The sequence below is a fragment of the Vitis vinifera genome, chromosome 18, assembly GCF_030704535.1.
Source record: "Vitis vinifera cultivar Pinot Noir 40024 chromosome 18, ASM3070453v1".
Taxonomy (NCBI): Eukaryota; Viridiplantae; Streptophyta; class Magnoliopsida; order Vitales; family Vitaceae; genus Vitis; species Vitis vinifera.
Genome location: NC_081822.1, coordinates 28,855,621 through 28,879,325, shown reverse-complemented (window position 1 = coordinate 28,879,325; position 23,705 = coordinate 28,855,621). Strand labels below are relative to the sequence as shown.

The window sequence follows — 23,705 nt, the reverse complement described above, 5'->3', positions numbered from 1 at the left end:
ATTTCGCGTGTATCTATTTGTCATCTTAAACAAAAAATCTCAGTCATCAAAGTTAAATTCTAATCCTTGAAAAATCTCATATCCTAATCTAATCTTTCAATAATCTATTTAAATCCCATTTTCATCAAATAAGAATTATTACCATATATTATCCAGCTATTTAAAGTCTAAGGCTTTCAAAGAAATCATGTGTCTTAATTAAATTCTTCAATAATTATTTCAAATTTCATTATCATCCATTAGAGTTAGTATCTCATATTTATTTACTAATTTAAAATCCAACCCTTCAGAAATCCGATGTCCTAACTTAATTTTCAAACCCTTAAAAATTTCACTATTCTTTTTATTCCGTTCTAAATGATTATTTTCGTTAATTAGTATTATTATCCTATATTAGTTTATTTATCCAAAATCCAATCCTTTAAAAAGATCCAATGTCACAATTTAATTATCAATCCTAAAATTCTACTATTTGGCTAAATGTTATTTCCTTTCATTTGAATTAGTATCCTATATTCATTTACTTATTTAAAGTCTAATCCCTCGAAAATCTAACTCCCTAACTTAATTTTTCAATTCTAAAAATTCCGCAATTCGCTCAAATCTTATTTTCATTAGAATTATCCTCCCCTATTTACCTATCTATTTAAAGTCTAATCCTTCGAAAATCCCGTGCCTTAACCTAATTTTTGAATAATTCGTTTAAACCTTATTTTCATCAATTAAAATCATTATCTCATATTTATTTTAGTAATTTAATCTTTCAATAATCTGTTTAAATCTTGTGTTCATCAATTGGAATTATTATCCTATATTCATCCATCTATCTAGTCTAATCCTCCAAAAATCCCATGTTTTAATTTAATTCTTCAAAATACTTGTTTAAATCATATTTTCGTAAATCGAATCTATATCCCGTATTTATTATCTATTTAAAGTCTAATCCATCAAGAAAATCCCATGCTTTAATTTAATCTTTCAATAATCCGTTTAAATCTTATGTCCATCAATTGGAATTATTATCCTATATTCATCCATCTATCTAGTCTAATCCTTCAAAAATCCCATGCTTTAATTTAATTCTTCAAATATTCGTTTAAATCTTATTTTCATCGATCAGGATTATTATCCCATATTCATCTATTTATTTAAAAATTAGTTCTTCAAAAATCTCATGTCTTAATTTAATTTTTCAATCCTAAAAATTCTACAATTCGTCTAAATTTTATCCTCACCCATTAGAATCATTATTCCATATCTATTCAAAGTCCAATCTTTCGAAAACCCCCTGTCTTAACTCAACTTTCGATCCCAGAAATTCCATTATTCGTCTAAATTTTATTTTTGTTAATTAGGATTCTTGTTCCACATCTATTTATTTATATAGGATCCAATTCTTCAAAAATCCAATTTATGAATTAAAACTTCAATCCCGAAAATTCTACTACCCATCTTTATTCGCCTAAATATTATTCTCGTTAATTAGTATTATAATCTCATACCTACCTATTTACTCAAAGCCTAATCCTTTAAAAATCCAACGCCCTAATTCAAATTTTCAATTAGAAAAATTCCACTATTTTATTTATTTATTTTATTCGTTTAAACATTATTTTTGTTAATAAGTATCATTATTCCATATTTGTTCATTTATTTATTTCAATCATTAAAATTCAACTCTTCAAAACCGGATTTCCAAATTTAACCTTTAGACTAAAAAAATTCCACCATTCACTTTTATTCACTTAAATATCATCTTTGTTATCATTATTATAAATTCCACGTTTACTTGTTTCTTTCTTCTAAAAATTCTAATAATTAGAGTTCAATTATTCAAAGGCCCGACTTTTAAAAATTAATTTTCAAAATCCCACTATTCACTTTCATCCGTTCAAATATCACTTTCGTCAAAATCCGATTTTCCAATTTAATTTTTAATCTCACAAATCTCACTATTCAGTATTCATCCATCCAAATATCGTTTTGATTAATTAGTAACATTATTCCATACTTACCCATTTATTTCTCTTAAAAATTTCAATCATTAAAGTCTAATTCTTCAAAATTCCGATTCCTAAATTTAGCTATTTGAAATTCCAATTGTCCTATCTCCGAACTTAATTTTCAGTTTCTCATGCTCCAATTCCCGTATTTATCCCGTTACTTATTATTATCATTATCATTATCATCTTATTCATTATTTCTATAAATTCTGCCTTCGAATGATTTCTAAGATTTCCAATTTTTATACATCAACTTTCATAATTTCTACGTCTCAAATAACTTACGATTCTGATCCCTTTCGAAATTTAACTCCCATAATCCCAATTTTCGTAACTTAATTTTTCTTTAAAATCCCGAACTTTCAAATAATCCTTCAAAATCCCAATTTTCTTTCAAATTTAATTTCTAAAAGTTCTCATTCTTACATTTAATTCCTAAGAATCCAATTTTCAAATAAACTCTAAGATTCCGATTCTCAAATGAATTTCAAAAACCCAGTTTTCCTTCGAACAATTTTAATCTCTGCTTAGTGATGCATGTGATATGTTTTGTGCTCTATATGGTGTACTAACCCTCTCTATTGATAGCTCATGGTGGCTCGTTGCCTAGGTATGTACCCATTTTCCCTCTAATCGTTGTTTGTCCATGTCTCGATTCTTATGTGTGCATGATCATTCAGGATATTCATTGATTTACTCATCAATTGCCACATTAGCTTCATTTTATTAGTAGAGACTCGACTTTAGGGACTTAGAGGGGTGCTATGGTTTTCACCGTACCTTCCCGATAAGTAACTTGACCCCCAAGCCTGATCCGGTTTTTCGTAGATCACCTTTTTCAAAACTAGGAGTCGCACTTAGGGTTTTTCTTTCTTATTTTGTTTACCCTTTTAAAAATAAAACAAAAATAAGTGGCGACTCCAAGTCAATTTTTCTTAATCAATTAAGATCATTTTTCGAAATCAAAATCGAGCTCGCCTTCGAGTAGGAAACGCATGAGTTGAAATGTGGGGTCCACACATATTTTCCAATTTTTCTTGCTAGGTAAATAAAATCCAAATTGAGACTTAATATCTTAAATTCTTTAATGAATCTTCTCATTTTTAAGATAATTTGAAATTAAAAAAAAAAAAACTAAAGATAAAAACTAATCCAAAATACTATGCCCTCAATTGAATGGTAAATGTATAGATGTAATAAATTTTTTACATATTTAAATATTAAAAATATTAAACTTTATTTATATTTAATAAGTTGAGACTTAACATCTTAAATTCTTTAATGAATCTTCTCATTTTTAAGATAATTTGAAAAAAAAAAAAAAAAACTAAAGATAAAAACTAATCCAAAATACTACGTCCTTAATTGAATGGTAAATGTATAGATGTAATAACATTTTTACATATTTACATATTAAAAATATTAAACTTTATTTATTTAAAAAAAAAAATTGAATAAATTGAGACTTAATATCATAAATTCTTTAATGAATCTTCTCTTTTTTAAGATAATTTGAAATTTAAAAAAAAAAAAAAAACTAATCCAAAATACTATGTCCTTAATTGAATGGTAAATATATAGATGTGATAAAAAAATTTACATATTTAAATATTATATTTTATTTATTTTTAAATTTTTTTGAATAAAATATTATTAATTTTAAATTATTATTTCTTTTAATAAAAAATCAATTAAGCTTTAGAAAGATGATCATATTTTTATAGTATGTACTAAAATACTATCATTTTTGTATAAATATATATATATATATATAATTCATTATTTTAGTACTAAAACTACTTATTTTTTAATTTATTTATAATTAGAAAACTATTTTTAGTTTAATAAGACTTTAACTAAATTTCATTGATATCATAAAAATTGAATTCACAATTTTTTTGATAAAATTTAAATAGTAAAATTACTTTTAAAAACAATTAATCGAAATGGGTTTTTTATTTTTATTTTTTTGTTTTTTGAAAAGTAATTTTAAAGACGAGTTACCAAATCCTATTTCTTTTTAGAAAATATTAAAAAATCATTTTTTATTCTTTAATTTAAAAATAATTTTTAAAAGCAAGTAGAAAAAAGCATTGCTAATTCGACGCCCTAAATTTCTAATATGTAAACAAGCATATAGGAAGTGAGCAATGGGGATGCCAAGAACGAACTCTCAGTTAATTTTGGTCATGCTTATCCGATTTCATCAAACTTAGTTTCCAACACTTAAAAATCAAACATAATTGTGACTTAAGTTGTCAATGAATAAAAAGCAACTCAAAACGGAAGAGATGGAGTAGTTATATAACATACCCATGCTGCACATGCCATCCAGACAGACCGCCGACTTCGGTCAGTGCCGCCCTCCATCTAAGCACCCTCTCCTCAGTGACGTTTCCATATCTTGCAAATGCTTCTCCAAAACTTCTCGTTTGTTTCCGCACATCAGACAGATCCACATGGTAGAAAATTGGTAGAACTTTTTGGCCATTTTCTCTGCTGCACTGCATGATCTTATCAAGCTCATCCAAGCACCATTTTGAATGAGCATAGTTTTTGGAAAAAACTGTAGGGAATTAAACCAAATTCCCAACCTATGAGAAACAAAAATAGAAAAACACATGCCAAAGAAAAGACAATCACACGCACAAAACAGTATTTACGTGGTTCGGCAATTTGCCTACGTCCAGGGAGTTGTAGGGATATCACTATTATCAGGGAAGAATACAGAGTACGACTTAGCGGCTATAATATTCTCTCTATATATATAGCACGGCAACCCCACCATACTAAAAAACCCTAATTACAAAATGTGGTTCCACAATGGGTTAAACGGGCCCAACAGGCCTCAATAAATCTCCCATTAAAAAGTCATGCAATATTATTCGAGTCGGGTCGTTAAACCGGATCAAACAAAACTAGGCTCCACACAGCCCAACAAATCTCCCACTTGGAGACTAGTCCAATCACCAACATCAAACCGCTATCCTCCAAGAAACAATCCCTCATCCCTACAACTCATCCTCCTGTCCTCAAGCTAAAAGACCAATTGAAGCTGCGCATAACTTCAACTTCTCAATAGTGATCAGTTTCACATCTCTTGAACCTAATTCTATGCATAAAATTGTCAAACTTCTTATACCACTGTCTAGGAGCTTGTTTAAGGCCATACAAGCTCTTTCTCAGTTTGCAGACTAGATTCTCTTGTCCCTGAACAATGAACCCTTCTGGCTGAATTATGTAAAGGTCTTCCTCCAAGTCACCATGAAGGAATGTTGTCTTCACATCTAACTACTCAAGATGTAAGTTTTCTGCAGCCACCATTCCAAGTACAAGTCTAATTGTTGACATCTTCACAACTGGAGAAAATATCTCTGTGTAGTCAATGCCCTCCTTCTGCTAGAACCCTTTAACAACTAATCTAGCCTTGTAACGTTTGCTACTATCATGCTCATTCTTTATTCTGTATACCCACTTGTTGTGCAAAGCCTTCTTTCCTACTGGCAATTCAGTTAGTTCCCATGTTTGATTCCCCAACAGGGAATCCATCTCATCCTTCATGGCTAACTCCCACTTGCTTGAATTCTCATCTTGCAAGGCTTCATCATAACACTCTGGCTCACCACCATCAGTCAACAGGAGATAATTTAAAACAGGTGAATAACGCTACGGAGGTCTAATGTTCCTGGAAGATCTGCGAACTTTAGCTACAAGTGTACTCAAATCTACCTGTGAATTTACATTCTCCTTATCTTCTTCACCCCCTTTTTGGATAGTACTTTCAGTCAATTCATCTAAGTTGACAAACTCAGATTTCTTTTGATCTATCTCTGTAACATCTGACACTATAGTTGACCTGTCCTTATACATAACCTGTTTATTAAATATCACATTTCTACTTCTGATGATTTTCTTGTTTTGTTCATCCCAAAACCTATAGCCAAATTTCTCATCACCATAGCCAATGAAAAAACATATTTTTGACTTTGCATCAAGTTTACTACGAGCATCAGAATCAATATGAACATAAGAAACACAACCAAAAACTTTTAAATGTGAAAACTTCACCTCTTTACCGCTCTAAACCTCCTTAGAAAGTCTGAACTCCATGGGAACTAATGGTCCTCGGTTTATCAGGTAAGCTGCAGTGCTAACAACATCAGCCCAAAAAGTTTTTGGTAGTTCAGCATGCAACCTCATACTTCTAGCACGCTCATTGAGAGTTCTGTTCATGCGCTCAGCCACACCATTCTGCTATGGTGTCCCAAGAATGGTTTTCTCCATCCTAATTCTCTGTGCAACACAATACTCACTAAACCCTCCATCTATGTACTCTCCTCCATTATCTGACCTCAAATATTTTACTTTCAAACCTGTTTCTGTCTCAACCATGGCCTTCCATTTCTTAAAAGTTTCAAATACATCAGACTTATTTTTCAGAAAATAAACTCATACCTTTCTACTTGGAGTCATCAATAAAAGTGATGTAGTACCTTGAATCTCCTAGGGATGCAACCGGAGAAGGCCCCCACAAATCAGTGTGTACTAGTTCCAATTTTTCAGCCTTCTGTGTCCTGCCAGTTTTCAAGAAGCTCACCTTTTTTTGCTTTCCTAAGATGCAACTTTCACACATGTCAAAATCAATGGACTTCAATTCTGGTAGTTTTCCTTTTGACAACAACATCTTCATCTCTTTCTCACTCATGTGACCAAGTCTGCGGTGCCATAGGCTTGTATCAGTACTTGCATCAACAATTGCAATTGTGTCTCTTGGACATGAGATCATATACAGAGTACCGGTCTTCTTTCCACGAGCCAATACCCTAGCTCCCTTTGTAACCTTCCAAGTACCACCAACAAATAGTATTGCATGTCCTTCATCATCAAGTTGTCCAACAGAAATCAGATTCCTCCTCAGGTCAGGAATATGTCGAACCTTCTCCAATAACCAAACAGACCCATTGGGCAACGATATCCAGACGTCTCCCAGACCCACAACATCCAAGGCTGAACCATCAGCCAAATACACCTTACCAAAATCACCTGTAACATAATTCTGTATGATTTCTCGGTGTGGAGTGGTATGAAACGAAGCTCCTGAATCCAAAACTCAATCATCAAGTGGACTGTCTACTGCAAGAAGTAATGCATCATGTACCTCTTCTGTTACAACATTAGCAGAATCATCTTCATTCTTCTTCTTAGGGCTTTTGCATTGCCTTTTAAAGTGACATGTTTTCCCACAATTCCAGCATTGTACTTGTTGGCCTGATCTAGATTTGCTTCTGTTTCGATTAGAATTTCTGGAATTTGATCTACCCCGATTTGAATTTCTGTCATTACCTTTGCCTCTTGTCTCAAGGTTTCACCTGCATCTCTTCGGTGAATCTCCTCAACCATAATTAAATCTTGTATATCATTGTACTTGAGCTTTTCCTTTCCCGTCGAATTGCTTACTACCATCCTCATTGCCTCCCAACTGTTTGGCAAAGAAGCCTAGACGATTAGAGTACGAATCTCATCATCAAAATCAATTTCTACAGATGACAATTGATTTGTGATTGTATTAAATTCATTCAGATGTTGTGCTACTGATGCATTCTCTGCCATCTTCAAATTGAACAATTTCTTCATCAGATGCACCTTATTGTTTGCGGGCGGCTTTTCATACATACCGGACAAAGCCTTCATCAAATCTGTTGTGGTCTTCTCCTTTACAACATTATGTGCAACAGACCTAGACAGAGTTAACCTAATAACTCCTAGAACCTGTCTGTCAAGAAGCGCTCATTCCTCAGCCTTCATACTCTCAGGTTTTGTCCCCAAAAGAGGCAGATGCAATTTCCTCCCATAGAGATAATCTTCAATCTACATCCTCCAATACGCAAAGTCTGTGCCATCAAACTTTTCTATTCCAGACGTTTTTCCTACTTCCTCTGCCATTGCTCCCACTCAAACCTAACCCTAGGCTCTAATACCAATTGTAGGGAATTAAACCAAATTCCCAACCTGTGAGAAACAAAAATAGAGAAAACACACGCCAAAGAAAAGATAATCACACGCACAAAACAATATTTACGTGGTTCGGCAATTTGCCTACGTCCACGGAGTTGCAGGGATATCACTATTATCAGGGAAGAATACAGAGTACGACTTAGCGGCTACAATATTCTCTTTATATATATAGCACGGCAACCCCACCATATTAAAAAACCCTAATTACAAAAGGTGGTTCCACAATGGGCTAAACGGACCCAACAGGCCTCAATAAATCTCCTATTAAAAAGCCATGCAATATTATTCAGGTCGGGTCATCAAACCGGATCAAATAAAACTAGGCTCCACAAAGCCCAACAAAAACTACAATAGACATCTTTGATTCTTCAATAGCTTTCAAGAGTCAAGTTTGAATCTCTCCTCTTCTTTGAAGTCCTTCTTCATCTCTAAAGGTGTGGATGTACCTACTCGTCAAAGCCGAATAAAGATGATCCGTAAAATTTGAAGCTGGTATCTTCCCCTCTAAAGCTCAAAAAAACATCCCATCTCCGATATTGAAAAGAAGAGGTGCCTGAAGAAGCCATTCTTGGGAGCTATCTGGTTGTGAGTCCCAAATTCCAAGACACTGAGAAAATTTTGGGTCGTCATGGAAAGATTCTCTCTCTCGACCTTTTTAACATAGGAACTTCCTCTAATCTTGCAAGGAACTTTCATATTTTTTATTTTATCTTATTCTTTTTAGTTTTTAATTTTGTTAATGCCTATATGCATTGTGTTTGGAACAAAGGGCGAGGCTTCATGGAAAGGCCGGTGCATTTTCTTTCTGTGAGAGGTGAATAGGCCAGGAAAGAAGGTGGACATCAAAGTCAACACTGACTGCTATTGCCTGCCTCTTTTCTCATTTTTGGACTATGTTGTAGCTTTTTCATTCCTTAATCCCATACCATCAGTAATCAACATTTTATCAATTTTTCTTATTTTTTATTGTTTACATTTAGAAATATTAATTTTAAAATTTTAACTTATAAGTTAATTTATAACCACAGCAACAACAACAACAATAATTAGGAGTAAAGCATATTAAAGGTTTGTTGAGAATGATTTTGATAAAAATAATTTAAACTTGTAATAGTATTATTAATAACAATTTATTATATATAAATTTTTATAGTCATTTAATGTTCACATATAAGTGAAAAAATGTTCTTGATAATTTGTGTATTAAAGGTTTGGGATACAATTTTAAAATTCACCTTCCCTATTTTGTCATCAATGATTCGCTGAGTCCTTTTTAAAAATGATAAAATTTAAAATAAAATTCACTTTGTGTCTTGACGCTTTTTCTTTTTGACCAAGACTCTCTGTGTCAGCCTGACGCTTTTTCTTTTTTACCAAGACTCTGTGTTTATATGAGGGAGAGAAAGAGAGAGAGAGAGAGAGAGAGAGAGAGAGAGATATGCTCTTTTTAGCAAGGTGGCATCTCAGCAACTACAAGGTTTTTGAGACAATTATTTTCTTGGCTATAGAATTGCTAAGCCCTATTTCATATTTGATTTTCACTTGGGAAAATAAGAAATGTTTTAACTTTCTCTAATTTTATTTTTTTCCCTTTCGTTTTTTCAACCTCTAAATTTTACAACATGCAAATGCAATTAATAATTATTGACTTACAAAAATAAATTAAATTATCTCAATTTCATTTTCATGTAATTGAATTGAAAAATGAATTTACCGTAAATGAGAAAAAATGTTAATTAAAAAACCAAGCTAATTTGAAATAGGTGGTATTTTTTATCAAGAAAATTTAAATCTAAAACTTTTAAATTTTCACTCAAAAGAAAAATTGGTAAATACAAATAACTTAATTTGATTAAGAAATGAACCTAACAGCCTTCTTGTCCATCTTGTTGCGTAGATGATTAGGTACAAAGACATAGCAAACACATCCGAAAACTCGAAAATAACTAACTGTAGGCTTTATGTTCCACAATTTTTCAAAGGGTGATGAAAAATTTAACCTTTGTTGAGGAAGCCTATTGATCACAAAAGCTGCAGTCTTCATTACTTCTGCCCAAAACCGTCCTGGAACATTCTTTGCATGAAGCATACTTCTACAGATTTCTGCTAGGTGCCTGTTCTTTCTTTTTGCTACGCCGTTTTGATGCGGAGTGTTGGCACATGTGAATTGATGGCGTACTCGGCATTCTCGGAGGAAGTAAAAAAACTCATCTGAGGTATACTCTCCCCCATTGTCAGTACACAGACAACAAATTCTCTTATCAACCTCTGCTTCCGTCATTTCCTTGAATTCTTTAAACTTTGAGAAAGTTTCAGATTTTTATTTCATAAAGTACACCCACACGTACTTGGAAAAATCATCAATAAAGGTCACCATGTATTTCATCCCACTAAGAGAGGCTTGCTTAACAGGTCCAAACACATCAGAGTGAATTAGCTCTAATGGCCCCTTTGCTTTCCATTTTGACTCTTCATACGGCAACTGATGCGCTTTGCCGTACTGACGTCCTGCGCAGATTGTATCTTTTCTCACTTCAAGTTGTGGAAGTCCCTTCAGCATTGACTTTTTCATCATCACAGTTAGTTTGGAATAACTAACGTGACTTAATTGCATATACCATAAATCGGCTGTCTCGTTCTTTCTGGTCTTGTCTACATATGCGGTTTCTGCAAACATCACATAGACTGACTCTAGTCTCCGTCCCTTTATCACCGGCTCTTCCATAATCTCAAGGTCACGATAAACTTTCACATCTTGAGGGCCAAATAGAACAAAATGGCCTGAAGACGTTAATTGTGCAACCGAGAGAAGATTTTTCTTCATACCTGGGACGTGATAGACATTTTGAAGCATCACATCATTAGTATTATATTGGGAAAAGACTACTGTATTACCAATGTGAGCTATTGGTAGTTTTGAGTTGTTCGCTGTGACTACCATATGTCTTCCCTTGTACTCCGAAAAATCCTGCAGCTTTTCTTTATCACCTGTCATATGATTTGGGTAGCCTGAGTCAATGATCCAATCCTTCTCATAATGAATTTGTTTAGACGTTGTTGCTATAAAAGCTAATTCTCCTATTACAACAAAAAATGCCTGAGTGTCCCACTCATCTTCACTTTTGGAAGTAGCAGCATTACTTTCCACAAGCCCTTTTTTCGACCAACAATCTTTTGCCATGTGACCCTTTTTTCCGCAATTGTAGCACTTCCCTTCAAATTTTTTTCCTGGTGCCAGGATTCTTCGAATCTCCCTCAACACGAGCACTCCTTTCACCTTGACTACTTTTTGCCTTGTCCTCATTCTTTTTAGTTCTATCGACGGTGTGCTGCTTGGAATTCCACCTGCCTTTGTGGGCATAAAGCGCTTCCTCTTCACCCTTGAGTGAAACCCCTCCCATTTGTTTAGCTAAGGCTTCTTGACCAGTAAGCAAATTCTCAAACTCAACAAGTGATGGTTGATTTTGCCATCCCTGTACAACAGCAACAAAACCTCTGAATTCTGGTCTCAAACCATGGATGATTATTCTCTTCATCCTGGTTTCACCGATTGGGGCTTCTAGATCCAACTCGAAAATTTCCCGGCATAACGTCTTCACCTTGTGAAAGTACTGAGTGATCGTCAAGTCACGTTGTGCTACCGACAACAACTCGCTCTCTAGAAGTTGGAGCCTTGTGTCATTCTTCTTTGAGAACAGCTTGGTGAACGTATTCCAAGCTTCGTAAGGGGTTTTGGCATCTCAAATGTGCTCTAGCACATCTTCTTCGATCGTTGTCTTCAAAGCAAACATCGTTTTGCCTGCTTTTATCTTCCATATCCGCAGTATACCATTCACATCCTCAGCCTCCAATTGAGTAATTTCGCTTCTGTTCACAACCTCCCACAAGTCTTGGCCTTGCATGTACGACATCATGCATGTTAACCAAGTATTGTAATTTTGGTTGTTGAGCTTTTTTATTCCGCCAATGACTTGAAGATCACCCATTTCACTCTCTCTTTTCCTCACGTGTTTGACTCTCAAACACTCTCTAAAATCCCTCTTCAACCTGACTCTGATACCAAATGTTGAAACCACTTTATAAAAGAGACACATAGAGGAGGAAAGAAAATAATTTTATTGATAGGGTGATATTTTTAAACTTCACCTGATACAAGCCTTTTATAGGCAAAACCATCAACAGAAATAGAAATACTAAAAAATAGGAATAGAAAGATAACCAGTCACTCTAAACGTGCTGCAACGACCTCTCTAAGACTTGGACAATTCTTAATTTATTGAAAAACTACACAGAGGCATATTTTTGACACAAAAACAAACTTGACTTGTTCAATACATCCTCTCGGTCACATGCTGATGTTGATAACTTAAACAACTTATTTGTACAAATTTTTCCCCTAGGATATCTGCTAGAAGTTGTTTTTGTAATTCAAGCAATGGATAGTGTTGCCATGCCTCACGAACATTTGAAAGAAAGATAGCATCTTCAAATTGATGAGCAATTTCGTTGTATATTACTTTGGCGAGGATGGTCTTTCCTATTCCACCAAGTCCATATATTCCTATCACGCGAACATCATTTGACCAGTGCATTCATTTCTTCCAAACGGAAATCCATTCCGACGAGGTTCTCATCAACATGAAAGCGTTTAGGTTATGTTTGGTTCCCGAAAAATATTAAAGAAAGAAAAAAAATGCAAAGAAAAATGATTTTTTCATGTTTGGTTGTCCTATGAAAAATATAAAAGAAAATCAAATATAATTAAAACTAATTAAAAACTTATGTATTTTAAAATTATTTAATCTTTATATTAATGAGTTAAAATAAATAAAATGAGTTTGAAGTAAAAAATAAAAATAACTAATCAACTTTTAATCCATTTTTTATTTTCCTTCACTTTTTCTTTCCTTCTATTTTTCCTTTGTATTTTCTTTCTCTTGCATTTTCCTTCAAATTTTCTGAGAACCAAACATAGCCTTAGGCTTCAGCATATTGGAAACGTTTTGAGTAATGCGATGAATGATCTCAGATTCCCAAATGGAAAGCACAATATAACAACCTCCAATGAACTACAAATTAATTGTAAGAAAAAAAAAATTGATGATGATTTAGTTTTAGTTTTTTTTGAAGCAGGTGAAACTATTGGTGGCAGACTGGCAGTTGCCATTAGAAAAATGAAAAATACCAATCGAGTTTATTTGTGCCGCAGGTGAAACTACTTAGTTTTTTTAAAATTACTTTTCTATTTTTTAAATATGATTTAAAAATACCTTTCTATTTTTTAAATATGATTTAAACGTTTTTCTATTTTTGAAATTAAAACCCTATTTTAAAAAAATTATGGTCAGTTTGGTGGTCATTCTCTACAAATAATCTTTAAAAATAAGATGAAATAAAAAAGAATTTTGGAGAACAAGTAATATAAGTTATTTTTACATATTTATAAAAACAAAGAAAAGCATTGGGAAGTAATTTAAAAAAGAAAATAATAAAAAAATAAACAAAGTCTGATAGATCTCTTTCTTCTTTTATTCTCTCTCCACCAATCAATATCAAAATTTTTAAATATGATTCCTTTTTAATTACACTTTATTTATTTATTTATTTGAATTTACTTTAACTTTTAAAATTCTTTAGGTAAATAAATTCCAAATCAAATGGTACATGATATATATGATTTATTAATTTAAAAAAAAAAATTAAAACTCAAAAACCAATCCAATTAGTGTTGGAAAGTTACAAAACTCAAAACCAATATAGAAAACAAATTTTGTTAATTTTTTTACCATGAACTTCAAATCAAGTAAAATTTAATATTTTTTTATTCATAAATAAGTTTAGTAATTTTTAAAAATAATTTCAAACTCAAATAATAACTCAATTAATATAAAAAATTTATAAACAAAAATTAGTTTAAAATTACTTTATTGTTTGACTAATCTATAGAATCATTTTTTTCTTTAATTTGTTAGCAAGTTTATTAATTAAAAAAAATATAGAATTCAAAACATAACACAATTAGTAGTGGAAATTCACAATCTAAAATCTATCCAAAATGACTCTTATATTTCTCATACAAAACTTTATTTTTATGAGTTTTGTCGCTGAAAAAATGGATTTTTAATAGAATTCAAAAATAGACCAAAGTACTATAAAAAATAATAAACCAAAATTAATACATAATAAGTTATAACTTACTGTTTCTCCTAAGCGCATAACCATATTTTCCAAATTTTCTTGCTAGGTAAATAGAATCTAAATCGGGACTTAATATCTTAAATTCTTTAATGAATCTTCTCATTTTTAAGATAATTTGAAATTAAAAAAAAAAAACTAAAGATAAAAACTAATCCAAAATACTATGCCCTTAATTGAATGGTAAATGTATAGATGTACTAAAAATTTTACATATTTAAATATTAAAAATATTAAACTTTATTTATTTTTAATAAATCGAGACTTAATATCTTAAATTCTTTAATGAATCTTCTCATTTTTAAGATAATTTGAAAAAAAAAAACTGAAGATAAAAACTAATCCAAAATACTACGTCCTTAATTAAATGGTAAATGTATAGATGTAATAAAAATTTTACATTTTTAAATATTAAAAATATTAAACTTTATTTATTTAAAATTTTTTTTTTGAATAAATCAAGACTTAATATCTTAAATTCTTCAATGAATCTTCTCATTTTTACGATAATTTGAAATTTAAAAAAAAAATTGAAGATAAAAACTAATCCAAAATAGTATATCCTTATTTGAACGGTAAATATATAGATGTGATAAACTTTTTTACATATTTAAATATTAAAAATATTAAACTTTATTTATTTTTAAATTTTATTGAATAAAATATTATTAATTTTAAATTATTATTTATTTTAATAAAAAATCAATTAAGCTTGAGAAAGATGATCACATTTTTATAACATGTACTAAAATAGTATCATTTTTGTATATATATATATATATATATATATATATATATATATATATATATATATATATATATATATAATTCATTATTTTAGTACATGTAAACAAGCATATAGGAAGTGAGCAATGGATGCCAAGAACGGACTCTCAGTTAATTTTGGTCATGCTTATCCGATTTCATCAAACTCAGTTTCCAACACTTAAAAATCAAACATAATTGTGACTTAAGTTGTCGATGAATAAAAAGCAACTCAAAACGGAAGAGAAAGAGTAGTTATATAACATGCCCATGCTGCACATGCCATCCAGACAGACCGCCGGCTTCGGTCAGTGCCGCCCTCCATCTCAGCACCCTCTCCTCAGTGACGTTTCCGTATCTTGCAAATGCTTCTCCAAAACTTCCCGTTTGTTTCCGCACATCAGATGGATCCACATGGTAGAAAATTGGTAGAACTTTTTGGCCCTTTTCTCTGCTGCACTGCATGATCTTATCAAGCTCATCCAAGCACCATTTTGAATGAGCATAGTTTTCTGAAAAAACGACAACAGAAATCATTGAATCTTCAATAGCTTTCAAGAGTGAAGGTTGAATCTCTCGTCCTCTTTCAAGTCCTTCATCATCTCTAAAGGTGTCGATGCCCATCCTCGTCAAAGCCGAATAAAGATGATCCGTAAAATTTAAGCGGGTATCTTCCCCTCTAAAGCACAAAAAAACATCCCATCTCCATTGAAAAGAAGAGGTGCCTGAAGAAGCCATTCTTGGGAGCTATCTGGTTGTTAGTCTCAAATTACAAGACAATCAGAAAATTATGGGTTGTTGTGGGAAGGTTTTATCTCTCCACCCTTTTAACAGAGGAGCTTCCTCAAATCTTGCAAGGAACTTTCATATTTTTTATTTTATCTTATTCTTTTTAGTTTTTAATTTTGGTAATGCCATATGCATTGTGTTTGGAACAAAGGGCGAGACTTTATGGAAAGGTCGGTGTTGAGAATCAGAAGAACCTGAAACTGATGAAAAACACCAAGAAACAGAGGATGTAAAAGAAAATGGATTGTAGAAAAGAAAACTAAAAAATTACATCAGACTTGAGTCCTATTTATAACACATCAATGACACAATAACAGAGTAACAAAAATAAACTGAAATAACAACTTTTCTAACTAACTCTTCTCATCTAACTTGCTACATCAGACTTGAGTCCTATTTATAACACATCAATGACACAATAACAGAGTAACAAAAATAAACTGAAATAACAACTTTTCTAACTAACTCTTCTCATCTAACTTGCTTTCTATTTTAAGTCTTTCTTCTTTCCTTTTTAGTTCCATGCTTTCAATATGAGATGCAACACTCCAACACCCCCCCTCAAGATGAACATGGATGTTAATGATGTTCATCTTGCGAAGATTATGATGAAAAGGTAGAGAACCGAGAGGCTTTGTAAAGATATCTGCGAGCTGTAATCGTGATGGAATATGGAAGAGCTTAATAACATGCTGCTGCAATTTTTCACGAATAAGATGGCAGTCAATCTGGATATGCTTTGTTCTCTCGTGCTGAACTAGATTTGTGGCGATGGACATTGCTGATTGACTGTCAGTATATAGCAAAGCTGACTGTGAATGTTTGATATCCAGGTCTTGTAAGGCATACAAAAGCCATTGAATTTCACAGGTGGTAGTTGAAAGGGCTCGGCACTCTGCCTCTGCAGAGGATCGACTAACTGTAACTTGTTTCTTTGATTTCCATGAAATCAAGGAGTTGCCAAGAAAAATTGCAAAACCAGTGACACTCCTTCTAGTATCGACACAGCCTGCCCAATCACTATCGGAAAAACCCTTTAATTGAAAATCTGAGGAAGAAGGAAAAAAGAGACCTTGCCCTGGTGTGGCCTTTAGATACCTCAGTACTCGAATGGCTGCTTGATGGTGACTAACAGCAGGTTTTGCTAAAAATTGGCTGAGTACTTGTACAGAATAGGCTAAGTCAGGCCTAGTGAGAGTTAAATAAAGTAATCTGCCAATGAGTCTTCGGTAACCTGATGGATCTTCATAGAAATTGGTATCATTTGCTGATAACTTGAGGGTAGATTCCATAGGAAAGGCAGCAGGTTTGGATCCAGTTAAACCAGTGTCTTCAAGTATGTCAAGTATATACTTTCGTTGGCATAAGGAGATACCAGTCTTGGACCTTGCAACTTCCAAGCCAAGAAAGTATTTTAGTGGGCCTAAGTCTTTAATAGTGAACTTGGCATCTAAAAAGGTCTTCAACCTTTCAATTTCCAGAATGTTATCACTTGCCAATAGCACATCATCCACATAGACTAATAAGGCCATAAAAGAACTTTCAGATTTCTTAATGAACAGAGAACAGTCAGAATTACCTTGAATAAATCCATAGGAAAGAAGGGCCTGGGATAGTTTGGCATACCATTGTCTGGAAGCTTGCTTCAAGCCATAGAGGCTCTTTAGAAGACGACAAACTTTCTGTTCACCTTGGACAGCCAACCCAGGAGGCAATTCCATGTATACCTCTTCATGTAAATCACCATGCAAAAATGCATTATTAACATCTAGTTGATGAAGATGCCACTGTTTGATGGCAGCCACAGCAAGTAGTAAGCGAATGGATGTAATCTTGGCCACAGGAGAGAAAGTATCAAAGAAATCAAGGCCTTCTTGCTGAGTATACCCTTTTGCCACCAATCTAGCTTTATGTCTTTCTATAGTTCCATCAGCTTTATATTTCACTTTGAATACCCATTTACAACCAATAGTCCTTTTATTTTTAGGAAGAGTAACAAGCTCCCAAGTTTTGTTTAACTCCAAAGCAGTAAGTTCATGTTGCATGGCAGCTTGCCATTCAGGGAGGCGAGAAGCTTGGGTGTATGATTTGGGTTCTAGAGAGTTTGTGATAGAGGTGAGAAAAGCTTTATGGGATGTAGACAGTCTACTAGTAGAAAGAAAATGGTGAAGAGAATAGAAATTACCTTTAGTGGGAGAACAATCAAGTGAAGTAGATGCCTGAGTTGCATTTTGAGAAGAAGAGACATTACCACAATAATAGTCCTGCAGATATGAAGGTTTTTGTTTAATTCTGGTTGATTTTCTGAGCTGTAGGACTTTAGGGTCAGTTGAATCCACATGGGATGGAGAGGGAAATGTAGGTGAGTTGGATTCAAGAAGGGCAGGAGGTTCAGAGAGAGAAGGAGAATTATTAGGTGGTGATGCAGATCCCACATTATGATAGGAATTGAAGAAGGAGGTGGTAGAAGGTGAATCTGAAAAGGATTGTGAAAGAGGAAACATAAAAGAATGAGTTTCAGGATGTTGGGGCAACACTTGGAAAGGAAAAATTGTTTCATGGAATATGACATTTCGAGAAACAAGGATCTTATTGGTGTTTAGATCCATGAGTTTATAACCCTTAATATCAGAAGGATATCCTAGGAAGATGCACTTTGTGGCTCGTGAATCAAATTTTTGTCTGTGACTAGTTAAAGTGGATGCAAAACAAAGGCAGCCAAAAACTCTTAAATGAGAAAGGTTAGGTGTTTTGTTAAAAAGCATTTCAAAAGGGGTTTTATTTTGAAGTAGAGGAGTGGGAATTCTATTGATTATGTGGGCAGCAGTAAGCACACAGTCACTCCAAAAAATTAATGGTAGATTTGCTTGAAACATTAAGGCTCTAGCAGTGCTTAGTAGATGTTGATGTTTTCTCTCCACAACACCATTTTGTTGAGGAGTTTCGACACAACTTCTCTGATGCAAAATACCATATTTATGATAGAATTTTGTAAGTAAGAATTCTGGTCCATTATCAGACCTTATAGCTTTGACAGAAGAAGAAAATTGGTTTGCTACCATTTTACAGAAATTTTTTATTAAAGATGGCACTTCTGATTTAGCTTTAATCATGTATACCCAAGTACACCTTGTGAAGTCATCGACTATAGTTAAAAAATATCGAAAACCAGAATAAGAAGTAGTGCCAAAGGGACCCCATATATCACAATGGATCAAATCAAAACTTTTATTAGAATTACTCTGTGATATAGAAAAAGGAAGCCTTCTTTGCTTTGCTAAAGGACATATGTCACAAACATTTGTATGATCAAGAGTGATAGCAGAGTCAATCTGTTTGAGGGAATGGAATCTTGAACTAGATACATGTCCTAATCTACAATGCCATATATCTAAGTGTTTGTGAATAGAGGACAAAGCAAGAGGAACAGAATTAAACTGAAATGAATTGCAGGTTTTAGCTTGTGATGAAGCTGGAATTAGATGGTAAAGTCCTTCTTTTTCAAGAGCAATCCCAATCATCTTCTCCATTGACTGGTCCTGTAAAAGGCAATGAGAAGTAGTAAAGGTAAGAGAAAGATTAGACTGTTTAGTGAGTTTGGAAACGGATAATAGATTGAATGAAAAATGAGGAACACACAAGACATTATGTAAAAATAAGGAATCTGAGAGACATACAGTACCAATGTGTGTGGCTGGAACTATAGTACCATTAGGAAGATTGATGGATGCATTAATTGGTTTAGGTGTAAAATGGTATAAAAGTGGTGAACAAATCATATGGTCTGTTGCACCCGTATCAAGAAGCCAATATGAAGTGGAATTTGGCTTAGAAGTAACAGAATTACAAGAAAAAATTGGTTTAAGTGTAGGTTGAACTTTACCAGAAAAGTGAGAGGTGGTGACAAGGTTAACAGCTGGTTGGACATTATTCTGATTGGAAGAATTGGGTTGAACTGAATTTGCAAGCGCCACTAGTTTATGAAATTCCTCTGGAGTGAAACAAAACTTTTGTTGCTCATTGCTATTTTGATTGGGAACCTTTGGAGTAGTAATGGCAGCATGAGCAGAAGCCATATTTCTTTTTCCTTTTGGTCTATTCCAGCCAAGGGGATAACCATGAAGTTGAAAACATTTGTCCACTGTGTGACCATTATAGCCACAATGAGTACAGTGTGGGGCAGATTTCTTTGGTTTGTCCTTGAAAGATTGTGGCTGGTAACTCTGCTGATTGGATTGCTTTGCCATCAAAGCATGAGTCTCATTACATGTAGCAGAATTTGTGAGTTGCCTCTGACTTTCTTCTTGAAGCAGTAGAGAGAAAACCTTGGACATGTTTGGTAATGGAACCATTAGCAGCAATTGGCTTCTGATAGAGGCATAAGAATCATTTAACCCCACCAAGAATTTGAGTACATAATCAGATTGCTGTCTGATTTGTAGAAAGTTGAAAAGTTCACAAGTGCATGTTGCCATCTTGCCACAAGTGCATGTTGGAAATGGCCTATAGCTAATGTACTCATCCCAAAAGGTCTTAAAGGTACTGAAATATTCAGTAACAGACAAAGCACCTTGACTGATGCAACTCAAAGATTTCTCAAGTTGGAAAACCCTTGGTCCATCACTCCTGAGATATCTTACTTTAAGCTCAGTCCAAAGATCAACAGCAGATACCACAAACAGCAAGCTATTTCGTATTTATTTTGAAATGGAATTCATCAACCAAGAAAGAACCAGATTATTTGCCCTTAACCATGCTGTGTGTTTAACAAGCTGATCAATAGAGGGAGAAACAATTGAACCATCTATAAATTGTACCTTGTTTTTTACTGTCAATGCAATGACTATCGAACGACTCCATGCAACATAGTTTTCTCCATTGAAGATTTCTGATACTAACAAAGCACCAGGATTGTCGCTTGGATGTAGGTAATACGGGCTCGATGAGTCATCTGAAGGATTGATAGGAGGCTGATTAAAAGAATTAGATGAAGAAGGAAGCACAGGAGAGGGATTGACAAGAGGAGAATCACCAAAACTCATTTTCAAGAATTTATTCAAGAAAATGCAAGAAGCTGGAAGACGATCAATGCAAGAATTCTAGAGCAGAATTTCGCAAGGCAGAAGTTGAGAAGAAATTGATCGATTTAGGTTGCGGAAGCTTTAGGGTTTGGCTCTGATACCATGTTGAGAATCAGAAGAACCTGAAACTGATGAAAAACACCAAGAACCAGAGGATGCAAAAGAAAATGGATTGCAGAAAAGAAAACTAAAAAATTACATCAAACTTGAGTCCTATTTATAACACATCAATGACACAATAACAGAGTAACAAAAATAAACTGAAATAACAACTTTTCTAACTAACTCTTCTCATCTAACTTGCTTTCTATTTTAAGTCTTTCTTCTTTCCTTTTTAGTTCCATGCTTTCAATATGAGATGCAACACTCCAACAGCCGGTGCATTTTCTTTCTGTACATGAGAGGTGAATAGGCCAGGAAAGAAGGTGGACACCAAAGTCAACACTGGCTGGTACTATGCTGCAGCTTTTTCATTCCTTTATCCCATACCATTAGTAATCAACTTTTATCAATTTTTCTTATTTTTTATTGTTTACATTTAGAAATATTAATTTTAAAATTTTAACTTATAAATTAATTTATAACAGCAGCTACAATAATAATAATAATAATAATAATTAACTTAAAAAAAATGATTCGGAGTAAAGCATATTAAAAGTTTGTTGTGAATGATTTTAAAATTCTGCTTCCCTAAATTGTCATCAATGATTTGCCAAGTCCTTTTTTTAAAATGATAAAATTTAAAATAAAATTGGCAAATAGCAAAATCCATATAGTGATTTTTATCAAATATATTTAAAACGTGAGACCATAATTTAGAAAGCTAAAATGATGTGTTTTACCATAATTCTAAAATCTTGGAATAAGTGAGGTTTAAGTTACTTGAACAAGTTTGAAACTTGCATTGAATCTCTAGAATATGATCATTGTAATTTAAAAAAAAAAAAAAAACGATTATTCTAAAAGAAAAGACATGATGTAGGATCACAGAGCTAATGATTGGGAAAAAAATTAAGTAAAAAAAAAAAATGTGTGTAATGCATTGTGTAGATAAGTCAACATATGCATGGCTAATTATAGACGAATTTGCCCCATTGAATGTTGGGAGAGAGAGAGAGAGAGAATAATTTGCCTAATCAGAGACAAGGTCCCCACACGCTTTTTCTTTTTGACCAAGACTTGTGTTTATATCGAGAGAGAGAGAGAGAGAGAGAGAGAGAGAGATGTTCTTTTTGGCAAGGTGGCATCTCAGCAACTACAAGGCTTTGAGACGATTATTTTCATAGCTGTAGAATTGCTAAGCCCTATTTGATATTTGATTTTCACTTGGAAAAATAAGAAATGTTTTAACTTTGACTAATTTTTTTTTTTTTTCCCTTTCGTTTTATCAACCTCTAAATTTTTCAACATGCAAATGCAATTTTCCATTAAAAATTAAATTAAATTCATTTTTAAAATTTTCAAATAATTATTGACTTACAAAAGTAAATTAAATTATCTCAATTTCATTTTCATATAATTGAATTGAAAAATGAATTTATTGCAAATGAGGAAAAATGTTAATTGAAAAAACCAAACTAATTTGAAATAGGTGTTATTTTTTATCAAGAAAATTTAAATTTAAAACTTTTAAATTTTTACTCAAAAGCAAAATCAGTAAATAAAAATAACTTAATTTGGTTAAGAAATAAATCTAAAATATGACCATAAAATTCAAAAATTGAAACTAAAATTCAACCATATGCAACGAATATTTTTGTCTAATAAGGATTCAACTTCTTGTGAAATTACGTTTCATAAATTTTTATAAATTTTGTCCTTAAAAAAAATATAGTAACATTAAAAATCATATAATTTGGATTAAAAATGAATTTACCATCTTTTTTCAAAGTTTACTTATTTACAATTAACAAAACTAAAATCAACCAATAATCATCAAAATAAATTTTTCTTCAATTAGAAGTTTAGAAGGAATCAACTTTTCCAATTATTTTTTGAAAAATAAAATAACAAGATTTGATATCCTTCCTCAAATTAAGAATAGGAAATTAATAAATTGATTTCAACAATGAACACATATTTAATTAACAAATCCATAAACATAAGGATGCACTACATAAAAATCAATCATAATAAATGAAATTTAACTTAAATAATGTTAAAAATAATTAGAAACAATAATTATTACCCAATTACCAATTTATTTATTAATTACATTAATAATCATTAACCAATATTTTGTTATTGTAATCAATTTTTCTATTTAGGTATATCTTGAAATATGCTAAATTATTTTTTCTTTTCAGATATCATATCTTTAATATATAAAATAAGAAGAGATAAATTATTAACCAATGACCAATTTACCAACCAATTACATCATTAAATATTATAAAATTTTAATTATTGTAACCAATTGTGTGATTTTGGGATATTTCAAAACATATTAAATTACTTTGTTCTTTGAAATCATTAGCTTTCAAATTATTATCTTACTATATAAATAAGAAAAAATAAATAAATTTTGTTATTTTTAGAAATTTGGAAATACAATAAGTTATTTAAAAAAATATTAATATTCAAATATCTTTATCTTAATTATAATAAAAAAAATTATCTCATTATGTAGACCCCAAAATTTGCCCTTTTCTTTTACATTAACTTTGACCCCCAATTTTGTCTTTAGATTTAAAATTTCAATTACATTATTTTTTAACTCGCTCATCATTTAATAGTTTTTATTATTTTGTATATCATTTCATTTTATTTTATTATCAATATTTTTATTTTATTATTATTATTATATATATATATATATATATATATATATATATCTCTCTTCTCTCTCCTCTCTCTG

General features: G+C 32.2%; 1 protein-coding gene across 1 annotated transcript; it reads right to left on the bottom strand.

The window, feature by feature from the left end:
- Positions 1–15,159: 15,159 nt before the first annotated feature.
- LOC132253218 (disease resistance protein RUN1-like) lies at positions 15,160–15,825 on the bottom strand. The gene has a single exon (XM_059734838.1). The coding sequence runs from the start codon at positions 15,714–15,716 to the stop codon at positions 15,234–15,236; it is 483 nt and encodes a 160-aa protein (XP_059590821.1). The 5' UTR covers positions 15,717–15,825; the 3' UTR covers positions 15,160–15,233.
- Between the last annotated feature and the right edge of the window lie 7,880 nt (positions 15,826–23,705).